The sequence below is a fragment of the Symphalangus syndactylus genome, chromosome 5 (assembly GCF_028878055.3).
Source record: "Symphalangus syndactylus isolate Jambi chromosome 5, NHGRI_mSymSyn1-v2.1_pri, whole genome shotgun sequence".
In the NCBI taxonomy this organism is placed as follows: Eukaryota; Metazoa; Chordata; class Mammalia; order Primates; family Hylobatidae; genus Symphalangus; species Symphalangus syndactylus.
In genome coordinates this window covers 90184609-90206247 of record NC_072427.2, presented here as the reverse complement: position 1 = coordinate 90206247, position 21639 = coordinate 90184609, and the positions used below count along the sequence as shown (strand labels likewise).

The window sequence follows — 21639 nt, the reverse complement described above, 5'->3', positions numbered from 1 at the left end:
TAAACAGCTGACAGAATGGGAGAAAATTTTTGCAAACTATGCATTTGACAAAGGTCTAATATTCAGCCTTTACGAGAAACTTAAACAAATTTACAAGAAAAAAAAATCCCATAAAATGTGGGCAGAGGACATGAACAGACACTTTTCGAAAGAGAACATACACGCAGCCAACAAGCATAGGAAAAGCTCAACATCACTGATCATTAGAGAAATGCAAATCAAAACCATGATGAGATACCATCTCACACCAGTCAGAATGACTATTATTAAAAAGCCAAAAAATAACAAATGCTGGTGAGGTTGTAGAGAAAAATGGATGCTTATACACTGTTGATGGGAGTATAAATTAGTTCAGCCATTGTGGAAGACAGTGTGACAACTCCTCAAAGACCTAATGACAGAAATACCATTTGACCTGGCAATCCCATTACTGGGTATATACCCAAAGGAATAGAAATCATTATGTTATATAAGACCTAAAACCATAAAAACCCTAGAAGAAAACCTAGTCATTACCATTCAGGACACAGGCATGGGCAAGGACTTCATGTCTAACACACCAAAAGCAATGGCAACAAAAGCCAAAACTGACAAATGGGATCTAATTAAACTAAAGAGCTTCTGCACAGCAAAAGAAACTACCATCAGAGCGAACAGGCAACCTACAGAATGGGAGAAAATTTTCACAACCTACTCATCTGACAAAGGGCTAATATCCAGAATCTACAATGAACTCAAACAAATTTACAAGGAAAAAACAACCCCATCAAAAAGTGGGCGAAGGACATGAACAGACACTTTTCAAAAGAAGACATTTATGCAGCCAAAAAACACATGAAAAAATGCTCATCATCACTGGCCATCAGAGAAATGCAAATCAAAACCACAATGAGATACCATCTCACACAAGTTAGAATGGCCATCATTAAAAAGTCAGGAAACAACAGGTGCTGGAGAGGATGTGGAGAAATAGGAACACTTTTACACTGTTGGTGGGATTGTAAACTAGTTCAACCATTGTGGAAGTCAGTGTGGCGATTCCTCAGGGATCTAGAACTAGAAATACCATTTGACCCAGCCATCCCATTACTGGGTATATACCCAAAGGACTATAAATCATGCTGCTATAAAGACACATGCACACGTATGTTTATTGCGGCACTATTCACGATAGCAAAGACTTGGAACCAACCCAAATGTCCAACAACTATAGACTGGATTAAGAAAATGTGGCACCTATACACCATGGAATACTATGCAGCCATAAAAAATGATGAGTTCATGTCCTTTGTAGGGACATGGATGAAACTGGAAATCATCATTCTCAGTAAACTATGGCAAGGACAAAAACTCAAACACCACATGTTCTCACTCATAGGTGGGAATTGAACAATGAGAACACATGGACACAGGAAGGGGAACATCACACTCCAGGGACTGTTGTGGGGTGGGGGGAGGGGGGAGGAATAGCATTAGGAGATATACCTAATGCTAAATGACGAGTTAATGGGTGCAGCACACCAACATGGCACATGTATACATATGTAACAAACCTGCACATTGTGCACATGTACCCTAAAACTTAAAATATAATAATAATAAATTAAAAAAAGAAATCATTATGTTATAAAGACACATGCACATATATATTCATTGCAGCACTATTCACAATAGCAAAGATGTGAAATCAATCCAAATGCCCATCAACGACAGACTAAAGAAAATGTGATAAATATACACCATAGAATGCTATGCAGCCATGAAAAAGAACAAGATCATGTCCTTTGCAGAGATGGATGGAGCTGGATGCCATTATTCTTAGCAAACTAACACAGAAATAGAAAAACAAATATCACATTTTCTCACTTGTATGTGGTAGCTAAATTATGAGAACATACAGACACAGAGGGGAACAACACACAACACAACAACAACACACACCTTTCGGAGGGTGGAGGGTGAGAGGAGGGGGAGGATCAGGAAAAACTACTAATTGGTATTAGGATTAGTACCTGAGTGATGAAATAATCTGTAAAACAAACTTTTGTGACACAAGTTTACCTATATAACAAACCTGCACATGTTACTCCTGAACTTAAAAGTTAAAAAATAAAGAACTGCATTCCATTAGAACTAGCCGTGAAATAAAAATATATTCCCAAGAAATCTTCAGGAATAGACTTCCCAAGAAATTTTATAAAACCAGAATTGATTTTCATGTGTCTGGGATATTTAGATGCAGCCTTGCCTCAAAGAAACCCTTCTAGGTTTTTTCCAGCCATATGATTACACGACAGGATGCTGGGGCTACAATAATGCTTGGTTGATCCAAGAACATACAGAGCCTAGCATCTGCCTGCCACGTAGAAGCACTCCACAAAGGTCTCACGTACATGATTCATTACATGTGCGTAAATGGAATACGATTGTCTATTTTTAGGCCAACTTGTGGTATCTCCATAATTTTCAGATTTTCCATTGTTTAAAAAAAAGAAAAAAAAGAGATTCCACTGGGCGCGGTGGCTCACGCCTGTAATCCCAGCACTTTGGGAGGCCGAGGTGGGCGGATCATGAGGTCAGGAGATCGAGACCATCCTGGCTAACACAGTGAAACCTCATCTCTACTAAAAATACAAAAAATTAGCCGGGCATGGTGGCGGGCACCTGTAGTCTCAGCTACTTGGGAGGCTGAGGCTAGAGAATAGCATGAACCCAGGAGGCAGAGTTTGCAGTGAGCCGAGATCACGCCATTGCACTCCAGCCTGGGTGACAGAGTGAGACTCTGTCTCCAAAAAAAAAAAAAAAAAAAAAAAAAAAAGCATCCTTAAGTCATTTAAATAAAATGATGGAAGAATGATTTCTATGTAAGTGATTTAAAAGCACAGGTACTTGATCCAAATCCTTCTGGGATACAAAGCATCCCAAAGTACATAACGCAATTTCTTGCCTTATTAAGCTACAGCTTCATTGCACAATTCAACCTCTTTTAGATGACTCACAGTCATAATCTATAAAATTCAACACACATTTGAGGAACATCCACTATTTCAGCACAATACCAGGTTTGCCAGTCTATGCCCATGTCTAACAATAACGCAAGAGATTGTGGTTATGTCAAAGTGAGGTTGAAAGTCAGTGCTGGGAATACTGGGGCAAGATGGAGCTGGGATCCCAGGGAAGGCAGGTAAGCATCAGGACAAAGAGCTCAGTCCCCTGTGGGTTGCAGATCCCATCTTCCTTTGCTAACCTGCGTGGCCCTGGCCAGATTGTAGTCTTCATTTCAGGATCACTAAATGAAGATAAGAATCATAACACCTCCTGCGTAAGGTAGTCACCAGCATTAACTGATGCAAAACAGTATTGTTAAAAGTGTGAGTCATAGGGGAATTTAATGGAACATGACAATCACTTTAAAAACAAAATGAAATAGAACAGAAAAAAAGTCAAATGGGACAGAAAATATCAGAGGGCATCACGTGTAGTAAATGCAAGTTTGTGGTGTGTAAGTACTTTTGTGGTGTGATTATAACTTATATTTTCTATTGTGGGTCACCATAGAGCAAGTTCAAAAACCATAGGTATAAAGCTTTTGGCACTCAGTGCGTAACGTGTAGCCAGTGCTAAAAAATGGTGAAATAAAAATATAGCATTTAAGTTGAGCTTTAAACAATAAACATTTTTACCAAAGAGGATGAAATGGAAAAGGCAAGGAAAACCCAATACACACACACACACACACACACACACACAGACACACACACACACACAGACACACACACATACACACACATGTGCACAAATGCAGACACGTATGAGACATGGTATTTCTTAGATATTGGATGGAAGAAGGTTATTAGAATATGAAACTAGACAGGAGTTGCAGCTGGATTGCGGAAATCTAGGTCATATTGAGAATTTTGAATGTCTTTAGATAAAAACTGCAAAGTCATCCAAGAAATTTGCACAAGGGAATAACACGCTCAGATTCAGAACTGGAAGAGGAATTGTGACAGGGATGTGGACAACAGGCTGGGAGTTGAGCCTGGCAGTGGGAAGGCTTCTGACTTGGTTTTGGTTCTCCAGGAGAGGGCCTGAAGCAAGGCAACGGCATTGGGTGTGAAAGGAGATTAAGAAGACATTGCATTGGGAGGCCGAGGCAGGCCGATCACTTGAGGTCAGAAGTTCCAGAGCAGCCCGGCCAACATGGTGAAATCCCATCTCCACTAAAACCACAGAAATTAGCCCGATGTGGTGGCGGGTGCCTGTAATCCCGGCTACTCAGGAGACTGAGGCAGGAGAATCGCTTGAACCTGGGAGGTGAAACTCAGAGTTTCAAGTGAAACTCTTGTCTCAAAACAAACAAAAAAACAACAAAAAAGACATTGCAGAGAGCTCTTGTGACATGATGTCACTTTGCTCATTTATTTCCTCTGATCATATTACCCCTTCCTGCCTCTGATTCATCAGGTAAAATTCTTCTCTTCCTGCAAGCCAGGGCTAGCTATGTGTTCCAAGCAACCATTCTGGCCGTATGTTTGAGTGACACCCAGTCTGCGCTCCTGCACTGTGCTGTGCACATCACTGCTGTGTCCTCTGTCACATCACACATTAGGGTGACATTGTCTAGTGTTTCCTGCCTTCCCTAGAACTTCTGGGTATGGGTTTGGAGCATACGTCATGGTCCCCTTGTGGTTAAGACATGGACCAGAATCTTACGACAGATTCTGGCTCATGATTTGTGCTGGAGCGTTTACATGCCTATGTCAGAGCTTCAGAGATTTCTCTCTTTGTCATGAAACCTGCCTGGGTCCTTCCTGGACCGAAGATAACATGGCATGGACTACCATGTACTCACAATGAGCATGATCGTGACAGAAAAATGAAACCATTGGTTATTGTAAATCACTGAGGTTTCAGGCCTGTTTGTGATGACCCCTAACTCAGCATCTCTTGATTGATGTGATGCAGAACCTGGCTCAGAGCTTGGTCTAAGAGTAGTGCTCTATGTTTATTTGTGGTAAAAATGAATAAATGATTAGGAGAGGAACTATAGGTAGCTTGAAGGCTTCTGGTCAGAAGGCAGCAGATTTTGTTAGATCATCAGCTAAACCAGAACACAGGAAGAGAGGGAGAGACAAGTATAAATGTGTTTGTGGGCACATTGAATGTGAAGTACTGGAGAGGTCTTCCTGAGAACGCAGATGGTGGTAAGTTGGAAATATAGGACTGATGGTTCTCTAAGATTGTCAGCATAGAGATAAAAAATGCGAACTCTTTAATTTCAGATGACAGTTAAATTATAAGAGCAGATTCAATGATCCACGGAGACAGTGAAGAATATTAAGAGACAAAGGAAGAATATTGGAAAATGCCTACATTTAAGGGTGGGAAGCAGAGGGACAAGAAGAAACAAAGAATAAAAAACATGATAATGGAAGCTAAGAAAAGGAGGTTTTTAAAAGCAAATCGCTGCCTAGTAGCGTCACTATATGCTACAGTGACATGAAATAGGGAGGGTACTGGGAGGGAGAAATGACATTTTAATACAGCCAGGAGGTCCGTGTTCCATGTGACAGAGGAAGAGTGAACACTGCGATGAATGTCATTGTAGATACAGATGAGCACGTTAGACGCTGCTTTCCAGATTCCACGTTATACCACTTTTCCACTCCTTGAGACTCCTGCACATTTCTGGTTCTCGGAAGTCCCCTTTCGCCCTCAGCCTGACTATGGCTTTATTTGATGCAGTCTTTGGCTGATGGGGAGGCAAACACACACCTGTTGCCTGGGGTGGGAAGCTGTCTGGACCTGGTGAGTTACTTTGCCTCCCAGAAGACTTGTTTAATTCTAAGTTTTGGGCTACACTGTGGAGAGCTTAATTGCCCAAGTCTTCTGGGTAAGAAGAGTAGTGTATTCTCACTGATTCATTCAGCAACATTTATTGAGCACCTACTATGTACAGGAACTGAATAACATTATCATCTGAAGCTGGAATAACCAATGTGAATCAGAGCTCAGAGAGATTTTATGCCTTCTGATTTTTAGTTTTCATTAATGAGAAGTCTGTGCTTCCTAATTTTACATTTCTAAGCTCTGCAAATGAGATTAGCCTTGTGAAATAGACAATGTCTATATCATAATGCTTATTTAATGTGTATATAGTAAAAGCAGTCTGTAGGTAAGAGTTTTTCAGACTGCTTTTATGTAGATGGGAGCATCGGGGAGGAAATGAAGCTTGGCTGTTTTCTTCCTGGGACCTTAAAAGGGTTATCTCACGTCTTTGGATTTTCATTGCTTATGATAGATTGTTTGATCATTCAAACCATTATATATTAAAATTAATAGCCAGAATCCACAAATTATGTGGATGAGGCTCCGAATCAAATGACTTTTGAGATTTTGCGGTTTGAATCTCTGATTGGGGAGTTTAATATCTCATTGCACTGCTGGACCCCTGAGGGAAAGTTCACGTTCAGTCCGCACCATCTTTAGACAACCTGTTTGGAGATTCATTCTCAGTTACCCTAACTTGTCATCTGACCACATGCAAAGTTGCAAATTCTAATGTCTTTTTCTAAGCTAAACTGAGAGAGCACCATGAAATAAATGCCTATCAGCAGACATCACATGTCACATATTAGAGAAAAAAGCTTGTCTATTTTAACAAGGTCCTTTCCCAAGAAGGGGAGATGAATTTGGGATCTTGAGAGAAAATGACATCAGCGAGGAGGTTAGCTGAGGGACTCTTATAAAAAGGACCAAATTACAAGGCATATCGTGTCCTGATTTATCCCCCTATGTTCTACATTCAACCATGAAATCATTTCAAAGAAAAAAATTCAGATTTATGAGCAAGGAAAATATCTAGAGCTCATACTGCCCTCTGGTGGTCATTCGCACACATAGCCAGAAATGCAAACGCCTCGGAAAACTTGACAGCATCTAGTTTACCGACTGAAAGTCAAATTGCAGAAACTGATGAAAAAAAAACAAAACAAATAAAAAAACACCCTCTTCCCTGTACTTTAAAGTTTCTTGATCATTTCATATTTAAAACAGAATAATAGATACTATTTACAAGTATTCACCTCTGAAGAGAAATAATTGTCTCTGACCTTGACTCTCAGTGATACTATTTGATGTAAAAAATAGGTCTCGTGGTCTTAAATGATGGTTGAGATAGATAGGAAGGTGGATACGGAGAGGGAACTGTTTTTAGTTCACTTCATTTCAATGAGGATGCTCTGGGGTTCTGGGACCTTCTTGTAACACTTTCTAGGTATTATCTCCTGGAAGAACACAGGCACCTGCCCATCATATTTCTATGTCTCTAGTCTTTTTAATATGGTCAAAAGGCAACACAGAGATACCCTGATAAAAATCTCAGCTGTTATTTCCCACCTTTTTCTGGTGGGTTTGCTCTCATTACTGTCATTTCTTTTCTTTCTTTCTTTTTTTTTTTTTTTGAGACAGAGTCTTGCTCTGTTGCCCAGAGTGGAGTGCAGTGGTGACATTTTGGCTCACTGCAACTTCCACCTCCCAGGTTCAAGAGTGTCTCCTGCCTCAGCCTCCTCCCAAGTACCTGAGATTACAGGCATGTACCACCACACCTGGCTAATTTTTGTATTTTTTGTAGAGGTGGAGTTTCATATGTTGGCCAGGCTGGTCTCAAACTCCCGGCCTCAAGTGATCCTCCTGCCTTGGCTTCCCACAGTGCTGGGATTACAGGCGTGAGCCACCGTGCCTTGCTGGCCCTCATTACTGTCCCTTTTGAGAGTGTGTTGTTAAGATCCTGGGCAGGTCAAATCCCATTGTTCTGTGGGTGAAGAGACAGGAGAAATCCTGGGGAAATGCGTTTCTACCCCATCTAACAACACCTGTGTGACTTTGTTTTCAGGATAGGATGTTTTTTCTTCCTTTTTGATTGTATGTAATTCTTAGGCCGGGAGGACAGAGCCAAATACAGCCTGTATCATCCACAAATAGGGGCTTTCTCAGTAAGCATCAGTCACTAAGGACTCATTTCAAATATATATACTTTATTTCAGCAATAATTTTTGTCTCTCTTTGGTGAATATGGCACATGCCAGTGCTAAGCAGAAAATCAGAAGCCACCCTGGGCATTGAGGGCACAATGGCTCAGCTTTTTTTCAATGTCTATGCTTCTCTCCATCTCTGGGCTTTGCTGGTAGGATTCAGCAAGTGAGGATTAACAGCATATTGAAGACCACATAAGAAGCCAAGAAAGATGTTGTGGAGCCTAACTCTGACTATTTACATTTACGTATCGACTTCAAGGGCAGAGTACTGCCATGAATGCATAAGCAGTAGAGAACACACCTTACTTTTTCAGCAACAGATGGACCTTCATGGGCCAAGCAAGCCCACACACTCTCTCACTCACACTCACTGTTGGGGTACACCAGGCCTCAGGGGCCTCTGTGGACTCTGAGCTTGGGCAAACATATCACCTTGATTAAAAGATTAATCCATAAATTTGTTTGGGAATATTTTTCAGCCCTAACAAGGAAGGAGATTCCATCGCATGCTACAACATGGATGAACCTTGAGGATATCATGTCAAGTGAAACGAGCTGGTCACTAAACGACAAATGCTGTATCATTCCACATGCACGAGGTCCCTAGAGGAGTCAAATCCGGAGACAGAAAGTAGAATGGTGGGTGCCAGGGGCTGGCGGGAGGAAGGATGGGGAATTCGTGTTTAATGGGGACAGAGTTTCGGTTTTGTAGAGTTCTGGAGATGGATGGTGGTGATGGTTTCACAACAACGTGAAGGTATTGAATACTGATGAACTCAATAATCAAAGTGGTTAAGATGATAAGTTTTACGTTATGTGTATTTTACCAGAAAGGAAACCAAACCAGTGTGTATACTCACTCCACAAATGCTTAGTGAATGACTACATGTGTCAAGTTCTATGCTGGGAGCTGGAGATACAAAGATGGAAGAGATATGGCAACTGTCGCAGAAAATGTCATAATGTTTCTATGAAGACATCGTCAATTTTGGTGGGTCATTTTAATGTTTTCTTTTCTTTAAAATTTCCCTTTTTGATATGTTTTGGTGTGGTCTCAGAAGCAGTCTAACTTTATAATGATTATTCAGCAGGAATAATATGAACGATAACAAAAACCACACTTTGAAATGGTAAATAACTTTTAGTTCCTTCACAATGAACCAAGCTGACTGCTGTAACTGTAAGGGTAATAGATCTTCATTAAAGTCCCTCATTTCTAGCACAATAGGGTTTTGCCTGCTATTCTTTTCCCCCTGAGAGATGGAGGAAGGAAAGAAGGGAGGGATGGGATGGGAGGGAAGGAAGGAAGGAGGGAGGGAGGGAGGGAGGGAGCGAGGGAGGGAGGGAGGGAGAAGGGAGGGAAGGAAGGAGGGAGGGAGGGAGGGAGGGAGGGAGGGAGGGAGAAGGGAGGGAAGGAAGGCGTGAAGTGCCTGTCATGATGAGTCCAACAGTAAAATCAATAGGTGTTGTCCACTGACTATCAATTAAGGCACAATTAAGGCCTCTGGGTTTTGATTTTGATCAGGCTGCTGGCAGTTTAGTGGGAACTCACCAAATAAACAATAATTCCAGACAATTGTCCCCCTTGTCATGATTCAGGAGCGTATTTTCAAATGAGGTGTAAATGAGGACTTTGTTTTGTATGTGGAGACAGCAGGGGCAAAACAAAACCACCGGAAAGACCCAAGTAGGTAGGAAACAAAGGAACGAAACTGTCCAGCACGAGCACCTGCAGCTCGTCCCTGGCAGACGCTTGAAAGGCACTTGGTTATTTACCAACTTACTGTGGGATAGGGGTGGGAGCAGAATACAGTGTACTTTCGGATGATGCCGTTCAGCTTGAGAGGGGGAAGCCAGGACACAAAGACCATGGAGGCTGAGGCCGCCGCTGCCTTCACGCCCGCGGGAGGACCTGGAACTGGAAGAGCCGTGCGTTTAGTCACAAGGTGGGGCCTCAACTTGGGCTTGCGGACCCACGCTTCCCAACACGACCCCACTCCGCGCTTACTGTTCAGCTCTTTCAGGATGATCGTTATGGGTTCCGCTGTGCCCCCCCAAATGCATATGTTGAAGTCCTAACCCCCAGGACCACAGAATGACACTGTAATTGGAGGTAGGGTCTTTACAGAGGTAATTGAGTTAAAATGAGTTTGTTAGGGTGGTCCCTAATCCAGTACTTCTGGTGTCCTTATAAAAAGGGCCAATTTGGACACAGAGACAGACATGTATAGAGCGAAGATGATGTGAAGACACAGGGAGAAGAGGGCATCTATAAGCCTAGGAGAGAAGCCCAGAACAGTTGCTTGTCTCAAAGCTCTCAGAGAGAACCAGCCCTGCAGACACCTTCATTTTGGACTTCTGGCCTCCAGAACTCAGAGACAGCAAATAAATTCCTAATGTTGGAGTCTGTGGTCCTTTATAGCTGTAGGACCTAATACAGTCAGTTCTAGTCCCTCTTGTCCTGGGGAGTCTTCCCAACCCATTTCAGCCCCTGGCGACTTCCTGCCTCTGGATAACTGGAGAATTAACTTCTGGATCAGTCTCATTTCTGCGGCAGTTTTTGGCTTTGAATGTACTGGGGATGAACCTTTTGGATCCTGAATTTGAGAAGCATGAGGGTGAACTACCTCAGCCATCAGACCCCACCCTCCCTCACCCCAGTCATTTTGTAATGGTACCACTTTGGGCTCAGGAGAGGTATGGAAATATTGTTGATGAATAGGGATTATTGTGTTCAAGATTCACAGTATCCATGTAAGACAAACTCTCCTCTGTAAACCAGCTAAGAAGGCAGAACATGGTGGCAGCAATATTAAGCATGATTTCGGAGTGAGACTGAAGGCATGTCCCACTCCTCTTGTTCTTTTATTTTATTTTCCAGGTTGAAGAGGTGAGGGGGGGGTGAGATGGCCAAGACACATAAGATGCCAAAATGTCAAAGGTGCCAGTGAGGAAGGCATCAGAGCTCTTGCTTTGTTCCTCATTAACCTCACTGTCCACATGGAGGGCAACCACATTGATGGAGACATTGAAATTCAAACCAATAGAAGTCCCTTGCAAGCCCCTGGAGAAATCTATGTCTTTTACTGCTTTGATGGCAATGCAACTGCTCAGTAAATCGTTTTGGAGTTGAATGTGCATCTCATAATTGTCACCTTGACTCTTCTAAATCTGCATAACAAAACCAAGAGCTTTGGTGAGAACTAACTTGGGTTGGACATGGTCACCATTTGAAAATATAAAATCTTGGTAATCCATTTTTGGCAAGTCTTGCTGACAGTGGAAGATCTAGAAAAGGTAACACACATAAGTGATAGATCCTGGGTTAAAAAATCCCTTGAGAACAAACCTCTATCAGGTGAGGGCAATGTCTAAGACATCCACAACCTAGTTCAGAGCTGCCAGGGCTCCTCCTGAACAACAAGGGCAGAGTGAACATTTCCTGGGGATTTTAATCCTAGTAGACACCCCAGCTTAGCCAACATTCTCAGTCCTTTCCATAAAGCCCCTGGTTGGCGTTCACCACACTGAACACTCTTGCTGGGCAGCTTCTCTTTAGGAGGCCAAGTAGTCTAGCACCAACCAGTTGAATGGCTGCTGAAGAGGGGTCAGTTGTATTTGTTTCCAACCTGTTTGTGACAATTGTACCTGTCATGGGTAATACTGTAAGTTAATTCATTATGTAAACCAATGAAATTCAAGTGCAAGAGAAAGCTGTTTCTATGACAGTTAATGGGACTACTTTGGAAAGGCTTCCTTAGAGGTAAGTTAGAAAGAAATTAAAAAGAGAAAGAAATGAAGGAAGGAAGAACAAAAGGAATGAAGGAGGGAAGGCAGGAAGAAAGGAAAGAGGGAAGAAAAAAGAAAGGAAGGAAGGAAGGAGGAAAGGAAGAAGGGAAGACAAAAGAAGGATAAAAAAGAAAAGAAAGAAGAAAAGAAGGAAGGAAGAAAGGAAGGAAAGAAGAAGGCTGATCTATGTTTGGTCAGGACCACTGAGAAGAATGGGACATGTGGATTTGTCCCAATTTGCAAACAGATCGTTGGTAAATGGTCACATGCTCTTAATTGAGATACCAGTTGAAAAATGCAGATGCTACACATTAAATACAGTTCGTGGAGTAAAAGATGGCACAGAACTCCAATCTTTTCACCCAAAACTTCAAGAAGTGATCCTAAGTCATGTGATTAGAGAATGATTAGGGAATAAATACATATTTATATGTTTTAAGTTAAAATGCAACATTTCAGGTACTTCTTGACCACTGTACAGTTTGGTGATTCCTTGTTTTAAGTGATGATTTCCGTGAGCATGCCTGTGTCACAGCCGATCGTGGGACTTTTACTGCGCCATCTAAACTCGCCGTTGGCTCCTCCTACATGGATTTATGATCTACCTTACACAAGCTTTCCTTGTATGGTTACTAGAACTTTGTACAATAAAATAACAACATAGAAAAGTTGAAGAACATGGCATTTTGGAAAGGCTCTCTGGATGATTGAGCTAATCTTTTCAGAGCTAGAACTTAACATTTTAGTTCTGGTTTGGACAATATCATAAAGCATAAAGGTGTGGGCCCTGGAGCCTCACTGCTGGTTTCATGAGGCTCTACCACTTAGCTCCATGTCCTGGAGAAGCTGATTAACTTCTCTAATAATCTTTAGTTCCCTCATTTATAAATCTACAACAATAATTGTGCCAGCTTATGTTTTTACTCTTAGAATTATAAGAGATAATTCATGTAAATGATTTATTGTTCTCTGTACAGTAAGCACCAAATAAGTTCTAGATATCATCTCTAATAACCATCCTTATGTCCTTGGATTATATGTCACTAAATGATACTAGCCTTTACTTTGTGACTCAGTGGTGAATGCCAAACACCTGACACTGAGAGTTGCAGAGGACAGAGATGGCATAGGATGGAGTAAAAAACGGTATACCATGTCTGTTTGGGACATATTTTCTTGAAACATTCTTAGTGACCACATTCCATTTTGGTAGTCTGAGTTTCTCTTATGAAGGTCAAAACAAACTTGGGAAGTTTTCATGAATTCCTGGGCATCGTAGAGAGAAGTTCTGCATTCAAGTTTAATTGATTGTAGTAAAGAATGTGGCCTTCAGAGAATTCTCTCTTCTACATTCCTCCAATGCACCTGGACATCCCTTCTGAGCTGCAGATGCTTCTGTGTCTCATGTGTCCAATTGGCTGAGATGTTTCACACAGGCACCTCAGACCGACATAGTCACAACAGGGCTCACCGTCTTCTATCCACACCTGCGCTTCTCTTGCCCCATCTCAGGAAATGGCCCCACCATCTTCTCAGTTGCAAGAACCAGGACCTGGAATTGTCTTCCTGCTGTCACTCGACGAGCCCTTTGGAGGTCCACATGGACAGGACAGGTCAGCAGTTGGGCTCTCCCCCTGATTTGATGATGCTCCCCAACACTGAGCTCTGTTTCAGTTCCCTGAAAGTGGTTTGCTTCTCCCACCCCGGGCCCTTGGGATGCCATGATCCAGGGCCTTGGGATGCCTCTGTCTGGACTTTTTCCCACCCTCTGCCTTCTTCCTGGCAATGCTTACTCATCTCTCAGGTTCTAGTATGCGTCATTTCCTCCAGGAAGGCTTCCCTGATCACCAGCTTAGGTCAGGTCAGGACTTCCATGTCTCTGTTGAGACTCTTCTTCATCATTGCACTTGAAACAATCCACTCAGGGGTGATCTATCAACATCTGTCTCCCCAACTAGCGTGCAAACCCCACCACACCCATCCTGTTTCTCTGCATCTTTAGTTCCTGGGCCAGTATCTGGAACATACTAGATCCTCAGTACAGATTTTCCGAGAGTGGAAAAATGATTTCATTCATGTCTGTGTGGTAGGCAGGATTCTACAATGGGTCCCCAGGAGCCTTACCTTCTAGTGTATGTGCCTGGGTGATTCCTTCCCCTTGAATGGGTGTGGCATCTGTTACTATGATGGACAGATTCCTCCCATGGGCAGGCTGTGCCATGTGGCAAAGGTGAAGGGCTTGTTCAGGTATCATTGAAGTCCTAATTACTTGACTTTCAGTTAATGAAAAGGAAAGTTTCCTGGGTGGGCTGGGTTTAATCAGATGTGCCCCTTAGAAGAGGAGATGGAGGTCAGAGACAGAAGAGGTCAGAGGGATTGGAAGCCATGTGAGGATTTCCTATTGGTCCCGAAGAAGGAAGCTACCATGCTGTAGGGGGTGTGACAGGCAGTAACAGGCAGCCTCCGGAAGCTGGTGACTCCAGCCCCATAACCAAAAAGAAAAAAAAAAAAAAATCCCATAACCTGTGAGCCTGGGAGACCTTGACCTCAGATGAGGGCACAGGCCCAGCTCACACCATGATTTATCTGTGGGACCCTGAGCAAGGGACTCAGCTCAACCAGACCTGGATGCCTGACCCTTGGAAACGCTAAGACATTTGTATTGTTTTAAGGTGTTAAGGTTGTAGCAATCTGTACCACAGCATAGAAAATAAATGCAAGTGGGTAAGCCCTCCTGTAACATACCTTAATGTAAAAATACCACAATCATTTTTCTGAAACAGTATTGCCTTGAAGTAGGAATACCAGACGAAAGTCTGATTAAACACCCACACAGACACTTCAGTCAGCTTCATTTTTTTTCACCATCATTTTTCTGGTCTTAGTAAACAGCCACAGGCAGGTGTGTGTGTGTGTGTGTATGCACACGTGCACACACAAACATGCATGTACATATGTGGTACACCATGGTAGCCAGATCCTTCTAAGCCCACAACTTTTCAGTGGCTTTTCCTGAGCCATGCCGTGCCATGCAGATGCTACAATCCTGGAGGGACATGTCACATTCACAGCTGTCATCCCACCAAGCGTGCACATATGTCCCTTTTCTCTTCCCATGTCCGTAAGACTCTGGTATTTTTGGCCTTTCCTCTCACTAGAGCAAGAGTGTTCAAGCATTCTTTAAATGTTTGACTGATCCTTTAACCAAACCATCATGTGAAAACCCAGCACATAACACAAGTGGAAGTGGGGCGGCTCTTGAAGCCGGGGTCACGGGAAGAATGGAGTCTCCCACTGGGCCTCTTGTTTACCACTGGGCACCTCTGGGGCCCACCTAGTTTGAGGTAAGAACCTAGTTTGGGATCCACTGCAGTGGAGGGAGTGTGAGCAGTGTTGATTGGCAGTACTTCCCGGTGTCTACTGAGGAACAGCACCACTGGTGGCTATGCAAACACAACATGCAACCTACCCGCTTTCAGGTCTACCGATGTGTGGTCACATAGTCACCCCAGCACACGTCACAGGCACACACTATCCACACTTTCACAAGTATGTATGGCTCAAAGTATGGGTGGTCAGAAGATTCAGAGGCATCCGGATGTCAGCTTATTCTTTTGCTTCCTCTTGGCTCTACTTTCAGATCTCCTCCCAATGAGATTGCTAATTGACGGTGGGGAGGGAGTAGAGAGCACATATTGCACCTGCTGCTGGCCCTCTCACATGTGCCTTCAGGGTTATGTGCATTAGTGATGTGTTCAGCAAATATTTGAACTTAACTATCTCTATTGATACATATGCAAGGTTTACTCTTGTGTAAAGGGATCAAGGCTAAAACTAGCTTTTGCCTTCAGAGTGAAAATAGCAATTGGAAGATTAATAGATTGCATTTTGTTTGTGTTCTCTTTCCTTATGGCTTGGCTCATATTATGGTATTGGCAAATAAAATGGCATCAGGATTTCACAACTGTTTTTAGAAGTCAGGATTAGTTGTTCTTGTGCTCAAAAACAGAAAGCCAGATCACCAAGTCATCCTTTGTGTTTCTGCAGCAATAATAGGGGCACAAGTTCTCATTGATTGAGCAGTCCTGGAAAGAGAATGTGAACTGTGAGCAGTAGTCACAGACCCCCAAATATATGTCCATGCACCTGAGTCTATATTTGTGGATAAAAGATGATATCCATGGCTCTGACACTCTGACCACAGGCATGAGAATATGTCCATGCACCTGAGTCTGTATTTATGGATAAAAGATGATATCCATGGCCCTGAGACTCTGACTACAGGCATGAGAATATGTCCATGCACCTGAGACCGTATTTACGGATAAGAGATGATATCCACGGCCCTGAGGCTCTGACCACAGACATGAGAATATGTCCATGCACCGGAGACTATAGTTATGGATAAGAGACTATGTCCATGGCCCTGAGATTTTGACCACAGACATGAGAATGTGTCCGTGGACCTGTGAATATGTCTATGAGCCCAAGAATCTTTAGATAGAGGTAGAGAAACTACCTTTAGAGGACAAGCACAGACTTGTTCTCTAAACAAATATTGCTATTGCAAAGAATCCCTTGCAAAAGTAAATTTTTGCCTTTATTAGGGTTAAGTTTCTCTTTTTAGTATGACCAGTGACCTAATAAGACAGTTTAAGCCTCCAGGCTGCCTAGATTAGGAACACCGGTACAGGACGCGTGTCTGGCATAGACAGCTGGATCAGATGCTCGCTGTTACTGCAGCCATCTTTCTTTGCCGGCAACAACATTGATAAAAGCTGAAACTTCAACCTGAGCCTAAAATAGTATCTTATTGAGAAAGAACTGAGCAAATGTTGGTAATTATTATTTTACTGGAAATCTATCTGTATTTTTACACAATTTAATTGAAATTGCAAGTGTAATCCAAAGTTCAAAATTACAAAGCTTTCTCATTGAAGTATAAATAGGATCTATAATCAATTTGACTGGGCATTTGTTCTCTGAATTGGCCTTTGTCCCTTCTTCCAATCAGATAAATAAAATTGCATTTAATTTTGTAAACTGCTGAAATGCCTAATTATATTAGGTACTGAGTCTACAAAAGTGGTTGACACAATTCTTCACCGTTTCTAAATTATTGAATTTTTCATGGGAACCTGGGAGATAAAGTGATATTATTCTAGCTTTTCTCTTCTTCCACCCAATCTTCACTCCACCTCTTTTTTCTTTTTGAGACAGAGTCTCGCTCTGTCACCCAGGCTGGAGTGCAGTTGCACGATCTCAGCTCACTGCAGTCTCTGCCTCCTGGGTTCAAGTGATGCTCCTGCCTCAGCCTCCCGACTAGCTTGGATTAGAGGTGCCCACCACTGCCCTCGGCTAATTTTGCATTTTCAGTAGAGACAGGGTTTCACCATGTTGGCCAGGCTGGTCTCGAACTCCTGGTCTCAAGTGATCCACCACTCCACTTCTTTTTGAAAATGCAGACTTATCCTAAAGAAATATTGACGCTCAGTTCTGCATAGTCCTTGTCCCATACCACCAGCAAAAGTGGGATTCATGGCCTCTTCCTTGGGGTAACTGGGGTACCCAAGGCAGGGTTTTCCATAGGCAATCCCAGCTCCATACACTATCAGCACTGGAGACAAAAGCAAAGCATAATTGATTGACAAATTAGACCTTGGGCCCTGGGGTCAAGTTCTGAGACAGAACTCTATCATTCTTGAAACTAGAATATTAATTAAAAATTGATCTAAAATTGTGAGTTAATAAGGTTCTGTGAAGAGCCTTCCCTTCTTATTGGATTTCTGTACATTCTTCTAAACATGCAGGTGCAAAACCTTTTATGGATGATCAATTTGCTCTTTAAATAATAATTCCAGTGACATTTGCATTATTGCTTAGCAATGTAAAAAGGAGTATTTCACCCCTAGTCTGAAGGAGTGGAGAGCAGATAATCAAATATTGAGCGTCAGGAAGCATCCCACTCTGTGGCAAGCAGGTGTTTTCAGACACCACTTCAGCTCTCACACGTTGGTTCTGTGCAGTCTGATTGCTACAGCAGATTGTCCCTAACGACAATCCAGTTCAGAGACGCTTAGGTAAGGTGCCCAAAGACCCATGGGCACCAGGTGACAGAGCCAGCATTTGCACAGCTCTTTATTACATTTTTAAAAAATTAAATTATGGCTGTCTTCACTCAGGACTTAGCTTTCTAGATATCTCTATTGATGTGTGACTTCCTAATGGCATTACATTTGAACCTTAGATTTCCCTAAATAACCCAATTTCTTAGAGCAGAACTAGCTGACGCCTGTACATTCCCTGGAAAAACTACCTATGCATTTTAGAAAAAAACTAAAGCAAATGAGGATTAGTTTGGGTGCAGACATTGTAATGTGAGAAGGGCTACAGTGGCAGCAAAAACACCAGGTGAGAGTGGATGCCTGGGGCTGCTCGGAGGAGCAAGGCCTGGCTTGCCAAGGTGAGAGCAGAGAGTGAGGTGGAAGATGGCAGGCTCAGAATAACAGGGAATCATTGTCAGGGGCAGAAAGGCTGAAGAGAAGAACGTATCATGGCCCCTGAGCAGGTGTTCTTTGCTTCCATCAGAGCAGATATGGGATAGAATAACAGCATTTTTGATACTCTAGTAGTGGGGGAGATAGCATAGACATTAAACCTGCCCATACACAGGAGGTGACCAGCAATGGCCAACAGCTTTCCCGCCCTATACTGCTTAGGGAACAGAGTCCTGGCAAGAAGACAAAAGTTGCAGAGACAATCCAGCACAGCATTTAGCTCTGCTAATGTCTCATCTCAATGCATACTTCTATGCTGGAATATTTTGGGAAGGTTCTACGTGGGCATCAATTTGACATCAGTTGCTCCTTCCTTTATTAAGGTGGAGGCTACTTTTCTCACTACCACGGTAGTATTTATCAGAACTTATCTGTTCCTTAAACAGGCTTGGCTAAGGCCCCTCAGAGTTTCCCTTAAAATAATACAGAATCTTTGTTGTATGGTTTCTGTACGTTTGGGTAATAGTCACACAACCCAATCCAAATTGTAAGGAACAGCAAGAATTATTGTTGTAGAACAAAATCAGCAGCAATTTAAATTTTTACAAAATCACCATGAATTCTTGCAAGAATTAAAAAAAATTAACATGAAGTTCTCAAATTAAGGACTTATTCTAAAGTGATTCAGCTGGCAAAGAATAATAGAACTTCAGTCTGTACATAATTTTCAAGAAGTGGAAGGATGGATTTAATCAGAGCTTACACTAATAGCTGAATAGCTACTAAAATTATTCTAACAAGATACAAAACATGTATGACAAGTATTACAGCTCTAGGATAAAATGAGTTTCTATTTACAATAATACTTGGCCAAAAAAAAAAAAACAAAAGGAAAGAAGAAAAAATAGAGAGGAAGAAGAAGCAATGGATTACACACATCAAGCAAAGGCGAGAGAGGAAGTTAATGGTCTGAACTGCGCTGGGATATTTTGGGAGGGCAGCAAAGGTTTGCACTGAGAATAGCCTGATGAACTGCAGGGTAAAGGCAAGTGAGCTCTCTGTGACCCAGCCCTTCCAGCAACTGCTGGGACCCGCCGCCCACCCGTCTCTCACCATCCTCTTTGGTCCGGGTGAAGATCTGCTCACTCCTGACCCCGTCTCCTGCGCGGGTGAAGGCCAGCACCTGGATGCTGTAGTTGGTGTACTTTTCCAGCCCGTCCAGCTCCAGTGAAGGCTGTGTGGTGGTGATGTTTTTAATCTCACCCAGCTCTGGAGGACAAGAACAAGAAAACAAAATCTCACTTCTGAGCCCATTTTTGCTCGTTTTTCCACACTGTCCCCACTGACTGTCCCTGTGCCATGCCATCGCCCATCCAGCCATCATCTGGACACGGAAATTCTCAAAGGGACTATGCACAGCCATCCTGTGAGCTCATGGTGTCATGTGGCCCTTTGGAAAAGAACATTCACATCAAACTGCTCCAGAACACAAGGCAGAACGTTGGTCTGGAAAATGAAGCAATTCGCTCCAAGTTAAGTGTTATCAACCCAAGGCCAGCACCAGGGCTGCCACTCATCCTTCAGCAGGTGCTAATGAGCAATGTCCCCTGCACCCCTAGCAGCACATTTAGGGCGACACACACACACTGCACACTCGGCAGCCCCACTGCTAACTATTCGTTAGGAAGCTTCTGCAAGCTGAGGGGTTTTATTGTTATTTTAAACAAGCTCTACTTTAACATACATGTATTTTTAAGTACCTGACTTCATCTCAAATATCTGATCTACCCTCTTCAGCAAGTTTCAAGTCTATAAGACAGTGTCTTTAACTATAGTCGCCACTTTGTACATTAGATCTCCAGAACTTACTCATCTTGCATAACTGAAACTTTGTATCATTTCGGGGTGGAGGAAGAAAATGGTAACTATGTGAGATGGTGGACCTGCTGTTAACTAGCTTGATTGTGGCAAGCATTTCACGCTGGATACATACATCAAAACAAGCTGCATGCCTGAAATACATGCAGTTTTTGTCAATTATACCTTAATAAAGCTGAAAAGATAACATCTTTAAATAAGAAAAAAATACACCTGAGCGAAACTGAGTGGTTCAGCCAACGCCTCTTTTTACCTGGAGTGAACTCCTCTCAGCTTCAATCCTGAAGTGACATGCCCATGTGTCAGAAACTTGGTGTCAGCTAAAAATGCTTCACTTTCAGGAGTGGGATCAACTAATAATATTCACAGATGGAACACTATGCACTCTCATCTCCAGCATATGATACACAGCAATTTGAGAAAACTTACAAATGACGTGCTAAGTACTTCCTCGGTGTTTGGCTGATGGGTTTTGAAATGAGTCACCTTCAGAGCATGAGAAGGGCCTGAGAACTGTTCCCCTAGGGGAAGGGGCTGTCAGTGACACGTTGGTACCCAGAGCAGCCCGGTTACCCCAAGAGACCAGCAGGTCTGGGGAGTTCCTCGTTGAACAGGTCTGCTTTGGCTACATTTAGAGAACAATCCGGTTGCTTGTCAATCCCTCTCACTCTCCCTGGCCTCCGTATAGGGAGCGGATGTGACATGCATGCCTGCCTAGGTGCCAGCGCTATGCTATTCTAAGTACAGATAGTAACTTATACAACCAGCAGAGTTATTCAATTACTTTTGCAACCCATGCATTTTACAGACAAGGAAGTCGAGGGACAGAAGGATCAAGGAACCCAGCACAGTGGTTGAGGGGACAGGCCGCGGATCTCAGCTGCTCTCCTCAGTTGCTCTGGGAAAAAGCAGAAAATGGGCTGAAAATGGAGGCACCCACGAGCCGTCGTGTCGGCCAGATTAAATGGGCTTTTGCTTTTTGCCTGTCTTGGTTTTCCCTCCCGCTCATTGTTTTTCTTTTCCCTCGTGTGTCCTCTTTTCCCTCGTGTGTCCAGGATATTGCACAGAAGTTCACAAATGAATAGCCATGTATTTTGTGATCATGATGACTGTGGAACATCTTTTGTTCATCTTTTTTTTTTTGTCACCAAAAAGATCAATGTGGAATGGATACAGCATTAAAGGAGAATGGCAAATACTGCATGGGATGGCTGAGGCCTGTCCCTCACATGCCAAAGAGCCCTTCTGCCTTCTAGGAGTTGCAAGAAGAGGGGTAAAGGGGCTCCACGTGGCTCCCACAGTCCAGGCCCCAGTGGGAGCCGAAGGCCTGGGACCACCAGAAGCAGACAGTTCTGCAGGCTGGGGCTTTGCTGGGGAGACAGCAGGGCGAGGATGGCCCAAAGACAGGCCTTTGGACTCCTGTCTTCTAGGGAGGC

General features: G+C 43.0%; 1 protein-coding gene across 2 annotated transcripts in view; it reads right to left on the bottom strand.

The window, feature by feature from the left end:
* DSCAM (DS cell adhesion molecule) overlaps positions 1 to 21639 on the bottom strand; it is an 812726-nt gene that overhangs the window by 86070 nt on the left and 705017 nt on the right. For both annotated transcript variants that reach the window (XM_055279737.2, XM_063640588.1), the window contains 2 exons: positions 19439 to 19594; positions 9824 to 9957 (listed from right to left, as the gene is read on the bottom strand). In XM_055279737.2, coding sequence (XP_055135712.1) covers positions 9824 to 9957; positions 19439 to 19594 — 290 coding nt within the window. The remainder of the gene's footprint in view (positions 1 to 9823; positions 9958 to 19438; positions 19595 to 21639) is intronic.